This window comes from Choloepus didactylus, chromosome 3, assembly GCF_015220235.1.
Source record: "Choloepus didactylus isolate mChoDid1 chromosome 3, mChoDid1.pri, whole genome shotgun sequence".
Taxonomy (NCBI): domain Eukaryota; kingdom Metazoa; phylum Chordata; class Mammalia; order Pilosa; family Megalonychidae; genus Choloepus; species Choloepus didactylus.
In genome coordinates, this window is record NC_051309.1 from 122,391,545 (window position 1) to 122,406,313 (window position 14,769).

General features: G+C 36.7%; 1 protein-coding gene across 1 annotated transcript in view; it reads left to right on the forward strand.

Moving 5' to 3' along the window:
* Positions 1-6,393, forward strand: part of FAM241A (family with sequence similarity 241 member A) — a 68,422-nt gene extending 62,029 nt beyond the window's left edge. Inside the window, exon 2 of the mRNA XM_037830469.1 lies at positions 1,211-6,393. Within this exon, the coding sequence (XP_037686397.1) occupies positions 1,211-1,456 (246 nt within the window). The 3' untranslated portion in view covers positions 1,457-6,393. The remainder of the gene's footprint in view (positions 1-1,210) is intronic.
* Positions 6,394-14,769: the final 8,376 nt, after the last annotated feature.

The following is a 14,769-nucleotide window of genomic DNA, read 5'->3' on the forward strand; positions in this document are numbered from 1 at the left end:
CTGGTGCACTATATTGACAGAACATAACAGAGAGCCAGAAATGTTTGCAGAGTTCCAAAGGATGAGTTTGAAACTAAGAGATGGTTGCTTAATAATTGGCATGAGGGCCCTAATTTTAATAAGATGGGGGTGGGGTGGTGAATAGAAATAGTAAATATTCTTTGTATAATTGACACACATGGACACTTTTTGGGGAGCTGACTTTCAGGTGGACTTTTGGACTTCATGTACAAAATTATCCCTATTTGAAAACTATTTGTTTCTTCTGGTGATATTAATAAGAGGCATTTGGGATATTTGTAGAATTTGGACAGGAAATTATGCAAGGGCCTATACTGATGTCTACATATAAAACTAGCTTCACTACTTCAGTAGCTACAGACTGGCTCAGAAATTCAGGATTATAAAATACACGTAGAGATTCACATAGAGTTTCTACAGCAACAAACTACAGGATTTGTGTGTTGTGTATTTTTTTGTGTTTTTTTTTTTTGTTGTGTTGTGTATTTTTTTTTCTGTATTTTTTTTTGCTAGTGAGCTAGTTACAGCAAATTAAAAGGCTGTATCTGACACAAGGTTGGAACTCAGTAAATATTTGTAGAATCAAAGGAAAGAGAATGGGCTATAGCTAAGGCTGAAAGATCACAGCATTAAAGGTTGAGGATTACTAAACAATGGTAAAGAGATGGAGGCTGCTGAGGCTAAGTTCCTTTAAGTCTCAGTGTCAGAGGAATGGACTAAAAAGAGAGCTGACTTACAAGGATGGAGCAATTGCGGCCTGCCTCATAAAAGAAAAGGTGGTTCTGAAATTGTGATCACTGACAAGAGAAATACTTTGATGAGTCTTCATTTAAGCAGACATCTTTGTGCAATTCCAGGACACTAGAAAATGAATGGACATGAATAAGCTCCTTTTTCTTATAAATCGGTGTTCTGATAGTTGAGGTTCTAGTCAGTATTGATTCCACAAAATTCAGTAAGTTAGTTTTTCCCATGATCTTAAAAGGTGGGTACAGACACGATTTTTCTATATGTCAATTAAAAAGAACATTCCTATTGTATTAAGTTAACAAATATGTATTGAATGATTATCAGAATTATGTCCAGTGCTTTGTGAGTAAGAACTATGGGATAGTCATTTTCCTTAAAGACCTTCACATATTTCTGATTTTCTGTTTATGTTTTGTTCTGTCTTGTTTTCTTTCCAAAGGATATTCAAGAATCACAAATCGATGCTGGGGAGCCTGTCAGAGATGACTACAAAAAGATGGGAACACTTTTCGGTGAACTGAACAAAAGCCTTATCAACATGGGCTTCACAAGGATGTATTTTGGAGAACGAATTGTGGAACCAGTAATAGTCATCTTCTTTTGGGTTATGCTATGGTTTCTTGGCCTACAAGCCTTCGGACTAGTTGCTGTTCTTTGCCTTGTCATTATTTATGTGCAACAGTAAAACATGGGCAAATGAGCTGTGGGTTGACATTTGGTAGCCATATTATGTAATTATGAATTTATATGTTTCACTATATGAAAGCTGAAAACAATTTGCCTTGTTTCAGATTATGTGCTGGTTGTTTTGTAATTAAATTTGTAAGTGGATATTGTCTAAAATTAAACTCAACTCTTGATTATAACAGGGTTGAATATATAATTTGTACCTTATTCAAAACTCTTGTTTCATTGCTGTGATCTGTGCCCACTTTAGACACCCTTATTCTACCCAAAGTCTTAAATAATACCACCAAAAAGTGAGCAGGGAAAATAAGAGGATATGAAATTAAAATCAGGTAACATAGTTCTAAAGCACTCCAGTGAAATATTGTAGAAGAAAAAGGATGAAAAGAGGATATAAAAATATGTTTTAATTGGAAAACAACTCCCCTCCCACTCCCACTCGCACCAAATTAATCTCATTTTATTTGGGAAATGTTTGGAAGTTTTTGTCCCTGCTCAGCCCAAACCAATGGAAATGATAATTACCATACACTACCTTAGTATTTTGATGAAAATCAGTAAATCTAAAGATTGAAAAAGTATATATTATTGCTGAGGAAACTTCCCAAGTTAAAATGTAGCTTTTCAACAATGTAACACTTGGGCCTGGAATCACGTCAGTTAAGGTTTTACGCAATTTGTGGTGCTAATTACTTTCTGTGAATTTTTTAAGTCTTATAAGCCAGGTGCATCGTTGGCTGCACTCTAAAGTGATGCTATATTTTCTTGTATCTAACTGGCTGCATATTTTTTTCCTAGGGAGACATTTGCAGTTTATTTTTCTTTCAGAAATTTACAATTTTATAGTTCTTTTATAACAATTATTCCAAGATTTAAAACAATGTATTTCCTATCTTGGCATGGATTTTTTTCCCCAAAAATTGATTTATATTAGGGTTGAAATATTTTACCATTTTAAGAAAAAAAAAAGCTCATTTTTCTTTAGTATCTGTATTGGGAAATACAGTATTACAATATAAATCCAAATGCTTACATTTTGAGTTTAATAGCCAATTTTAATAATATTCCCCTTAGACTAAAGCCAAGTGAGTAATTGGCTAGCCATGTCATTAAAGTATCTTCATTAAGCACTTTGGGGTTTTATATTGAAATAAGCATTTCTTTATAAATATACCTTGAAAATGGAAAATGTCTTCTAGTGATGTTTTGGATTTTGTTAGAGAACCTAAAGACTTTGTACTCTCTTCTCAAAGACTGTATCTCCATAGACAGAGTGGTAGTTAAGATAATTATCTAGGAATTCAAGTTAAATACAAGGAAAATGCAATGGGACATTTTTATCTTTGATAACTCAATAACTAAAGCACACAGAATGTTTACTATTCTACTTTGTAAAGTTTCTGCCCAGTCCTGTTTTAAAAATCTTTATTCTGTGAGTTCTCATTGTCTTCCTATTCTGAAGCAGAAAATTTTTTTAAATGTTTAACTTACATTTCTGCAATCAGATAATGCAAAGCAAAAACACCAGACTAATACTAAAAAGTATTGTGCATTTATATAAATATGGACCTTTTAAATTTTGACTTAAAAAAGACTTTGTACTATATGCAATATTTTCATAATAACTTTTATGTATTCAGCATAAGTATGAATTATTTGAAAAGGTGTTTTCATTTGTGCACAGTAGAGTTGTCGGGTTTTTAATGGAAGAGTCATGAGAATTTGTATATCTGCAAAAAATATTAATAAGTACATTCTTTTCTAAAGCTATCAGAAATTTTTATTTCTCTTTTGAATACAAAAAGATATAATATAAAAAATAGCTCTGGTCCACCAGTGCCTAATGTTGAAAATATTATTAATGTAAATTTTAATAGTAGTTATTTCATATACTGTCAATACTATGCATCTTGCGCACTCCTGTTAATGGGGTATATATTAAATTATATACAGAAAAAAGGAGATATTTTGCTGCTATTTCTATATATGTTACTGGTTAGTACTGTATACCATCAAATCTTGTTTTCTACAGAAACAAAAAGCAAACTTTGCTTATTTGGTGGAGATAAAATATTTTCTTTTGTGAAATATATTAGAATGCAGATTGTAAGGACACCCTGAAATGAAAAAAAAGACAATTTCTTTGGTTCGTGGGATAAGGAATTAGGTTGAAAATGATTCTCAGTCATTTCAATCTAAGATACAAGGCATTTTTTTGAAATTGTTATTGTTTATGAATTAATATATAGAAGTTACACTGCTAAGGTTATTAGATTATTAATAATACTATACTTCCAGCCCTCAATACAGAGGAAAAGGATTAAGATCCACAAACTGACCATAGATGAATACATCTATTTTCCTTAAAGCAAAAGTTCCATATTTTGTAGAATTCTGCCCTCTCATATATTCAGCTGCAATAAATACAGAATATTTCCCCATTCCTGACCACCAGTCAGATCATTCTTGGTCATACAGTATGCTGGAGCCAGCTTACACTGGCTTGTGAGAGCCAATTACGTGCATTTTTTCCCCACTTCACCTTCAGTGGCATCAAGTTGGTAGCTTGAATTTGGCTATGGTGGAGTATTTATACCACAGTAATTGTAAAATGCCACAAATCAAAGCTTTTTCCCTCTGGAGAGCCAGTTGTTAAAACATTTACCAGTATACCACTGCTTAGCTACCCTAGAGGCCACATTCACATTTCTAGTCTCACAGAAAAGTGAAATAAAGAGAAGAACACAAGGTAAATCTACATCTACCTAGCCAAGACTGTACTTGGATTTTTTCTATGTGGGTATTATGTGCCGTGGTTATCTTCTGATCATTATATCTCTATCTACTCACAAATTTTGATCAGAGAAAGTCTACCTGTCACTGAGCTGCAAATCCATTAAAGTCTACTCAGAATTAGGAAATGAGAAACTATTACAGGGCTGATAGAGGGCAAATTAAGTAGAGGTCTGTTGAAATATAAAAAGCTCGAAATAGTCAAAACTAGGTTTTGAAGAATCAAGGGCTGTTTGGTTTGTAGATTATATTTTAATTTATTTATTTTACAAATGTTCATTGATTTGGGGTTATTTTAAATGCTTTCATTCTTCTTGATATTGCCCCATTTGGTTTGGTTTGGTTTGGTTTGGTTTGGTTTGGTTGCCAGTTTACGACATTGCATGATGAAGAGAGAAGAGAAAAATTCAGATAATACTATTTTATTTCTGTCAGTATCTCTAGTAAACGACTTGGACAAGGAGAATATAAACTAATATAAAATTGATGGCTTGAGGAATTTTATTAGACTTGGGGTCTTTTGTAACTCCTGTTTCTCTGGCCAACCCTTAATTTTTATGTTCCTTGGAGTAATAAGAGAACTGCTTGTTCTCTCATCACTAAATGTCTCCTTGAACAATGCCACCACTCCCATTGCTTCAGTTACCATTTGTATACTAACAGCTGCCCTCTGCATCTCCAATTCAGAGCTTTGTACAGAATATAAGATCCATACATTCAATTGAGTACTCAACATTTGCACTTAGATATGCCATAGCACCTGTAATTTAACATCTAAAAAGGAACTCAACATCCTTCTCTCAAACCTCTTCTTTCTGTATTTTGCATCTCAGCAAATTACACAATCCTCTCTACAGCTGCTTGAGCTGGAATTGTAGATGACATCCTTAATTCCTATCTCTTCTAAACTGCTTAAATATAATCAATCACCACGTCCTGTCTATTTTACTCCCTAAAATTTTCTTTAATCCTTCCATGTCTCTCCATTCCTATTTTCACTAAATTAGTCACCTGGATTGCTAGCTCAGAGTCTTAATTGGTCTCCCTGCCTTCATTTTCCACTTTACAGCAGAATAATCTTTCTGAAACACTGGGTCTGATTTCCTTGACCTAAATTTTTTCCATAGCTTTCTGTTGCCATTATGATACAGTTCTTATTCCTTAATATGTTTTACAAGGCCCTTCATGAACTGGTTCTTGCATGTCTCTTAGAAAAGAGAACTATACTCCCACCCTCCCTTTCCAAGACTTAGCTGAACAGAACCTTTTTTTTTTTTTTGTAAAGAAACATTCTCTTTCACTTCTAGACCTCAGTACATGCTTTACCTGCTTTAACCCCTCCCCACCAGACTGACCAACACCTACACAGCTTACACATGATTTCAGCTTAGATATCATGTTCTCCGGGAAAAATTCTCTGACCCTTTTAAATTCAGTTTAGGTAACTCATTATGTGCTTTCTGAGAATTCATGGTTTATTATAATAGCTTGTCAACTTTTCTATTAAATGATAAGCTTGACAAGGGCAGAAAATATGTCTTCTTCATAATTGCATTTCCAGGGCCTAACACAATGCCTGCTACATACTAGGTGCTCCAAATATTTGTCAAATGAATCAATCAACTTCATTTATTCATGCTTTCCCCATAGTACATTAACAAAGATCTAGAGTAAGTTGTATTTAGATTTCCTTGACTCTGAAAATATGTTTATTGTACCTACAGAAAATGGATTGATATACATGCTATCATTTGGAAAGTTTATTCATTTTTGATGGGAGAATATTGCTGTTACATACATACATTTACACTTGCATTTCTTAACAGAAAATGTTTTCAGTGTTGTACTTGGTTGAATCACTGTTTCTCCAGAAAGGATATTTTAGAATACATATAGTCACTGATGCTACCTAGATTTCATACTTTTCCAGTATTTCTTAATAGACCTTCATCTACTAAATTTTAATTTTTTAAAAAACACTGAAGTTTTGAGCAAGAGTTCTCAAGTATCTAAGCTTCATCTTTTAGGCTCCAGAATAAATTCACTACTAGAAAGTCTAGTAACCCAGATCATATATGTTCAATAACATGTATATAAAGTATTTTGTTATTCTTTCTAATAAAAACTGCTTTTATAACCCTGCATTCTGAGTCTCTTTTCTAACTCCTTATGTCATGTTCTACTTACCAGTTAATTGCTGCCACATAAAGTTTGGAAATTGCCAAAGCAACAACACACCTGAGAGTGAATAGATCTTGTCTGCTTTCCTCATTCCTATCTAAAGCAGGAAGCCAAAGCCTGATGATAAGTGTGTTGTTTCCTAGGCAATGGGGGTAGAAAAACGAAGAAAAGATCAACCTCTGCCTCCAAGCTGTGTATCTTCTTCCTGTTGCTTTGACTCTAGTGGAAGTTAGAATTATGATATCAGAGTTCTGCAGGAGCCTAAGATTCAGCACAGGCAACCATGTGTTCGCTGAATGAGTTGTCATCTTTTCAGCAATTTAAGTTTCATCATTTTACCTTTCAGCAACAATTAGTTGGAATTTTCCTTGCCAGTTTTCCAAAGCACCACAGAATACAGTTGTCGGAAATAAAGCGGTACCTGTAAGGGAATAAACGCTCTCTCAGTTCTGGAGGAGAAAAGAATTTATTTACGATCTTGCAAGATGGGGCATTCAGCCAAACATGCGGAAGGCTGGCGCGCCAGAGGAAGAGAATGGCGATCTTTAAATTTCCTACTCCTAATTCGCAAGTCCCTCCCCTGTTTCCCCATTGACTGGGTACTACAGAGGTTACAGCCTATCCGAGAACACTAACTAATTCATCTTTTGAGATTTTAATTTGTACAGCCAATCCCAGAGAGCCAACTAGCTCATTATTGAGATTTTGAACTGATCAGCCTATCCCAGAGAGTTCATTTAGTTTAAAAAAAGTTTTTCTTTTTGCTGTGAGTTCCTGCCTCTGATTTTACTTCATATTTCTTTACATTCCAGTAACCATGGCTACTTTTTCATATAAGGAGCTGGCAGATTCTTCTCTTTATCACGGGGCTTGTTTAAACTGGTTTTGCCTCCATTTCCCTTATTCCATGCTGTCTCTATGTGAAAACTAAACTTACCCCTTTCTTACACAGTGACTTTTTGAAGACTGTGGACCTTTTTTTTTTTTTTTAATCTTCATTTTATTGAGATATATTCACATACCACGCAGTCATACAAAACAAATCGTACTTTCGATTGTTTACAGTACCATTACATAGTTGTACATTCATCACCTAAATCAATCCCTGACACCTTCATTAGCACACACACAAAAATAACAAGAATAATAATTAGAGTGAAAAAGAGCAATTGAAGTAAAAAAGAACACTGGGTACCTTTGTCTGTTTGTTTCCTTCCCCTATTTTTCTACTCATCCATCCATAAACTAGACAAAGTGGAGTGTGGTCCTTATGGCTTTCCCAATCCCATTGTCACCCCTCATAAGCTACATTTTTATACAACTGTCTTCAAGATTCATGGGATCTGGGTTGTAGTTTAATAGTTTCAGGTATCCACCACCAGCTACCCCAATTATTTAGAACCTAAAAAGGGTTGTCTAAAGTGTGCATAAGAGTGCACACCAGAGTGACCTCTCGGCTCCTTTTGGAATCTCTCTGCCACTGAAGCTTATTTCATTTCCTTTCACAACCCCGTTTTGGTCAAGAAGATGTTCTCCGTCCCACGATGCCAGGTCAACATTCCTCCCCGGGAGTCGTATTCCACGTTGCCAGGGAGATTCACTCCCCTGGGTGTCTGATCCCACGTAGTGGGGAGGGCAGTGATTTCACCTTTCAAGTTGGCTTAGCTAGAGAGAGAGGGCCACATCTGAGCAACAAAGAGGCATTCGGGAGGAGGCTCTTAGGCACAACCATAGGGTGGCCTAGCCTCTCCTTTGCAACAACCGTCTTCCCAAGGGTAAAACCTGTGGTAGAGGGCTCAACCCATCAAACCACCAGTCCCCTATGTCTGTGGTCATGTTAGCAACCATGGAGGTAGGGTAGGCGAATACCCCTGCATTCTCCACAGGCTCCTCAAGGGGGCACTACATCTTTTTTTTTTTCCTTGTTTTTCTTTTTTCTTTTTTTTTTTTTTAACTTTCCCTTCTTTTTTAAATCAACTGTATGGAAAAAAAGTTAAAAAAAAAACAAACATACAATAAAAGAACATTTCAAAGAGACCATAAAAAGGGAGTAAGAAAAAGACAACTAACCTAAGATAACTGCTTAACTTCCAACATGTTCCTACTTTACCCCAAGAAAGTTACCTAATATAGCAACATTTCTGTGAACTTGTTCCTACTATATCCATCAGAAATTAACAGAACATAGTCATTCCTGGGCATCCCCAGAACGTTAAATAGCTTATCTGTTCTTGGATTATTGTTCCCCCTTCCTTAATTGCTCTCTATTGCTAGTTCCCCTACATTCTACATTATAAACCATTTGTTTTACATTTTTCAAAGTTCACATTAGTGGTAGCATATAATATTTCTCTTTTTGTGCCTGGCTTATTTCGCTCAGCATAATGTCTTCAAGGTTCATCCATGCTGTCATATGTTTCACGAGATCGTTCCTTCTTACTGCCGCGTAGTATTCCATCGTGTGTATATACCACATTTTATTTATCCACTCATCTGTTGAAGGACATTTGGGTTGTTTCCATCTCTTGGCAATTGTGAATAATGCTGCTATGAACATTGGCGTGCAGATATCTGTTCGTGTCACTGCTTTCTGATCTTCCGGGTATATACCGAGAAGTGCAATCGCTGGATCGAATGGTAACTCTATATCTAGTTTTCTAAGGAACTGCCAGACTACTTCCAGAGTGGCTGAACCATTATACAGTCCCACCAAAAATGAATAAGAGTTCCAATTTCTCCACATCTCCTCCAGCATTTGTAGTTTCCTGTTTGTTTAATGGCAGCCATTCTAACCGGTGTTAGATGGTATCTCATTGTGGTCTTAATTTGCATCTCTCTAACAGCTAGTGAAGCTGAACATTTTTTCATGTGTTTCTTGGCCATTTGTATTTCCTCTTCAGAGAACTGTCTTTTCATATCTTTTGCCCATTTTATAATTGGGCCGACTGTACTATTGTCATTGAGTTGTAGGATTTCTTTATATATGCAAGATATCAGTCTTTTGTCAGATACATGGTTTCCAAAAATTTTTTCCCATTGAGTTGGCTGCCTCTTTACCTTTTTGAGAAATTCCTTTGAGGTGCAGAAACTTCTAAGCTTGAGGAGTTCCCATTTATCTATTTTCTCTTTTGTTGCTTGTGCTTTGGGTGTAAAGTCTAGGAAGTGGCCGCCTAATACAAGGTCTTGAAGATGTTTTCCTACATTATCTTCTAGGAGTTTTATGGTACTTTCTTTTATATTGAGATCTTTGGTCCATTTTGAGTTAATTTTTGTGTAGGGGGTGAGGTAGGGGTCCTCTTTCATTCTTTTGGATATGGATATCCAACTCTCCCAACCCCATTTGTTGAAAAGACCATTATGACTCAGTTCAGTGACTTTGGGGGCCTTATCAAAGATCAGTCAGCCATAGATCTGAGGGTCTATCTCCGAATTCTCAATTCGATTCCATTGATCTATATGTCTATCTTTGTGCCAGTACCATGCTGTTTTGGCAAGTGTGGCTTTATAATAAGCTTCAAAGTCAGGGAGTGTAAGTCCTCCCACTTGGTTTTCCTTTTTTAGAGTGTCTTTAGCAATTTGAGGCATCTTCCCTTTCCAAATAAATTTGATAACTAGCTTTTCCAAGTCTGCAAAGTAGGTTGTTGGAATTTTGATTGGGATTGCATTGAATCTGTAGATGAGTTTGGGTAGAATTGACATCTTAATGACATTTAGTCTTCCTATCCATGAACATGGAATATTTTTCCATCTTTTAAGGTCCCCTTCTATTTCTTTTAGTAGAGTTATGTAGTTTTCTTTGTATAGGTCTTTTACATCTTTGGTTAAGTTGATTCCTAGGTACTTGATTTTTTTAGTTGCTATTGAAAATGGTATCTTTTTCTTGAGTGTCTCTTCAGTTTGTTCATTTCTAGCATATAGAAACATTACTGACTTATGTGCATTAATCTTGTATCCCGCTACTTTGCTAAATTTGTTTATTAGCTCTAGTAGCTGTATTGTCGATTTCTCAGGGTTTTCTAGGTATAAGATCATATCATCTGCAAACAATGACAGTTTTACTTCTTCTTTTCCAATTTGGATGCCTTTTATTTCTTTGTCTTGCCGGATTGCCCTGGCTAGCACTTCCAGCACAATGTTGAATAACAGTGGTGACAGCGGGCATCCTTGTCTTGTTCCTGATCTTAGAGGGAAGGCTTTCAGTCTCTCACCATTGAGTACTATGCTGGCTGTGGGTTTTTCATATATGCTCTTTATCATGTTGAGGAAGTTTCCTTCAATTCCTACCTTTTGAAGTGTTTTTATCAAAAAGGGATGTTGGATTTTGTCAAATGCTTTTTCAGCATCTATTGAGATGATCAATTGATTTTTTCCCTTTTGACTTGTTAATGTGTTGTAATACATTGATTGATTTTCTTATGTTGAACCATCCTTGCATGCCTGGAATGAACCCCACTTGGTCATGGTGTATGATTTTTTTAATGTGTCTTTGGATTCGATTTGCAAGTATTTTGTTGAGGATTTTTGCATCTATATTCATTAGGGAGATTGGCCGGTAGTTTTCCTTTTTTGTAGCATCTTTGCCTGGTTTTGGTATTAGATTGATGTTAGCTTCATAAAATGAGTTAGGTAGTGTTCCATTTTCTTCAATGTTTTGAAAGAGTTTGAGTAAGATTGGTGTCAGTTCTTTCTGGAAAGTTTGGTAGAATTCCCCTGTGAAGCCATCTGGCCCTGGGCATTTATTTGTGGGAAGATTTTTGATGACTGATTGGATCTCTTTGCTTGTGATGGGTTGGTTGAGGTCTTCTATTTCTTCTCTGGTCAGTCTAGGTTGTTCATATGTTTCCAGGAAATTGTCCATTTCTTCTACATTATCCAGTTTGTTGCCATACAGTTGTTCATAATATCCTCTTATAATTTTTTTCATTTCTTCAGGATCTGCAGTTATGTCACCTTTTTCATTCATTATTTTGTTTATATGGGTCTTCTCTTTGATTTTGTCAGTCTAGCTAGGGGCTTGTCAATCTTGTTGATCTTCTCAAAGAACCAACTTTTGGTGATATTTATCCTCTCTATTGTTTTTTTGTTCTCTATGTCATTTATTTCTGCTTTAATCCTTGTTATTTCTTTTCTTGTACTTGGTTTAGGATTGGTTTGCTGTTCATTTTCTATCTTCTTCAGTTGATTCATTAGTTCTTTGATTTTGGCTCTTTCTTCCTTTTTAATATATGCGTTTAGTGCTATAAATTTCCCCCTCAGCACTGCTTTTGCTGCATCCCATAGGTTTTGGTATGTTGTGTTCTCATTTTCATTCGTATCTATATATTTAGCAATTTCTGTTGCTATTTCTTCTTTAACCCACTGATTGTTTAGGAGTGTGTTGTTTAACCTCCAGGTATTTGTGAATTTTCTAAGTCTCTGATGGCTATTGACTTCTAATTGTATTCCATTGTGGTCAGAGAATGTGCTTTGAATAATTTCAATCTTTTTAAATTTATTGAGCCTTGTTTTATGTCCCAGCATATGATCTATTCTGGAGAAAGTTCCATGAGCACTAGAAAAGTATGTGTATCCTGGTGATTTGGGATGTAATGTCCTGTATATGTCTGTTAAATCTAATTCATTTATCAGATTGTTTAGGTTTTCAATTTCCTTATTGGTCTTCTGTCTGGTTGATCTATGTATAGGAGATAGTGATGTGTTGAACTCTCCCACAATTATTGTGGAAACATCAATTGTTTCCTTTAGTTTTGCCAGTGTTTCTCTCATGTATTTTGTGGCACCTTGATTGGGTGCATAGACATTTACAATTGTTATTTCTTCTTGTTGAATTGCCCCTTTTATTAGTATGTAGTGGCCTTCTTTGTCTCTCAAAACATCCCTGCAATTGAAGTCTATTTTATCTGAGATTAATATTGCTACACCTGCTTTCTTTTGGCTGTAGCTTGCATGAAATATTTTTTTCCATCCTTTCACTTTCAGTTTCTTTGTGTCCCTGTGTCTAAGATGAGTCTCTTGTATGCAACATATTGATGGTTCATTTTTTTTGATCCATTCTGCGAATCTATTTCTTTTAATTGGGCAGTTTAATCCATTTACATTCAACGTTATAACCATGAAGGCATTTCTTGAATCAGCCATCTTATCCTTTGGTTTATGTTTGTCATATTTTTCCCCTCTGTCTATTAATATCCTTTATTGTACCCATACCAAATCTCTTTAGCAGTGAACCTTTCTCCAAGTCTCTCTGTCCTTTCTTTGTTTCTCTGTCTATAGGGCTCCCTTTAGTATCTCCAGTAGGGCAGGTCTCTTGTTAGCAAATTCTCTCAGCATTTGTTTGTCTGTGAAAAATTTAAGCTCTCCCTCAAATTTGAAGGAGAGCTTTGCTGGATAAAGTATTCTTGGCTGGAGATTTTTCTCACTCAGAATTTTAAATATATCGTGCCACTGCCTTCTCGCCTCCATGGTGGCTGCTGAGTAGTCACTACTTAGTCTTATGCTGTTTCCTTTGTATGTGGTGAATTGGTTTTCTCTTGCTGCTTTCAGAACTTGCTCCTTCTCTTCTGTGTTTGATAGTGTGATCAGTATATGTCTCGGAGTGGGTTTATTTGGATTTATTCTATTTGGGGTTCGCTGAGCATTTATGATTTGTGTATTTATGTTGTTTAGAAGATTTGGGAAGTTTTCCCCAACAATTTCTTTGAATACTCTTCCTAGACCTTTACCCTTTTCTTCCCTTTCTGGGACACCAATGAGTCTTATATTTGGACGTTTCATATTATCTGTCATATCCCTGAGGTCCATTTCAATTTTTTCAATTTTTTTCCCCATTCTTTCTTTTATGCTTTCATTTTCCATTCTGTCATCTTCGAGGTCACTGATTCATTATTCAACTTCCTCTAGTCTTGTACTATGAGTGTCCAGAATCTTTTTAATTTGGTCAACAATTTCTTTAATTTCCATAAGATCATCCATTTTTTTATTTAGTCTTGCAATGTCTTCTTTATGCTCTTCTAGGGTCTTCTTGATTTCCTTTGTCTCCCGTACTATGGTCTCATTGTTCATCTTTAGTTCTTTGAGTAGCTGCTCTAGGTGCTGTGTCTCTTCTGCTCTTTTGATTTGGGTGCTTGGGCTTGGGTTATCCATATCGTCTGGTTTTTTCATATGCTTTATAATTTTCTGTTGTTTTTGGCCTTGTGGCATTTGCTGAACTTGATAGGGTTCTTTTAGGATTTGTAGACCAATTGAAGTCCTTATCTCTAATTTATTAGATCTACAGCTTCGTGGAGTACACTTTCTCTAACTAACCAGCAGGTGGCGTCCACGAGCCACCTGTTCTCCACAAGCCAGTTCTCCCCTGCTTAGCCTTTTTGGTGAGTGGGGGAGTGAGTCTTGTGGGGTCCAATTGGTGTACCAAGCTTGCGTGTGTAGTTGGTGTTGCCTGCCCTGTATATGGGGCGTGTTTCTGGGCAGTTGGGGGGGGGGGTGGCTCTAACAATCAAATCTCCCTGGTGATCCTAGAGTTTTAAAGCTGCTGCAATAGTCTAATCCTTCAGTTCAGTCCTGCCACAGTTTGTCTCTGCCACTGACCCACAAGTCCTTGGTATTGGCGTATGGCTCCTGAGACTTGCAAGTGGGCCCCTCTTCCAGGCCGTGCACCCCAGGTCCTCTGTTGAGGGATGACTGTGCTATGTCACAGGTGAGTGCCGTCCCCCCAGAGCGGTTCTGGGCTGCTGGGCTGTGTAGGGAGGCTCCCAGTCTGCTGAAATGATGGCTGAATGGGGCTTTGTTAATTCACACTGCTCTACCTTCCCAACTCTGGGACAATCAGCTGAGGTTGCAGGGAAGACTAATGTCCATGCCCAGTTTTGTGGTGTGTGCCTGTTATTTGAAGCACTTCCGTCACACTGGGTTGTCTGGGGCAGTTCTGGGCTATGGGGCTGGCGATGGGCAGGAGTGTTTCCTGTCCACCAGGATGATGGCTGTGAGCGGACACCCCCCTTTTCTTGGGAAGTTGTGGTGTTTAGTGAATTTTCTCAGCCACTGGATTATTGTCTCAGAGCTCTCCTAGTTCTGCTCTTGACTTGACCTGCCCAAATATCAAGTCTTTGAAGCTTTCTGTATTGGGGTTCTTAGAGTAATTGTTTTAGAAAAAGAAAAAAGGATTAAAAAAAAAAAAAAAAAAAGGGCCCTCCTCAGAGATCTAATGGGTTATTGAAATGCTAAGAGACAAAGCAACCAGGGCCATTAAGGAAAGGTCCACAGGGCAGAGAGATCAGCTTTTCTTCGGGATTTGCATATGCGCCTCAGGGCCTGAGCGCGGGCCTGAGCTCTGCCCTT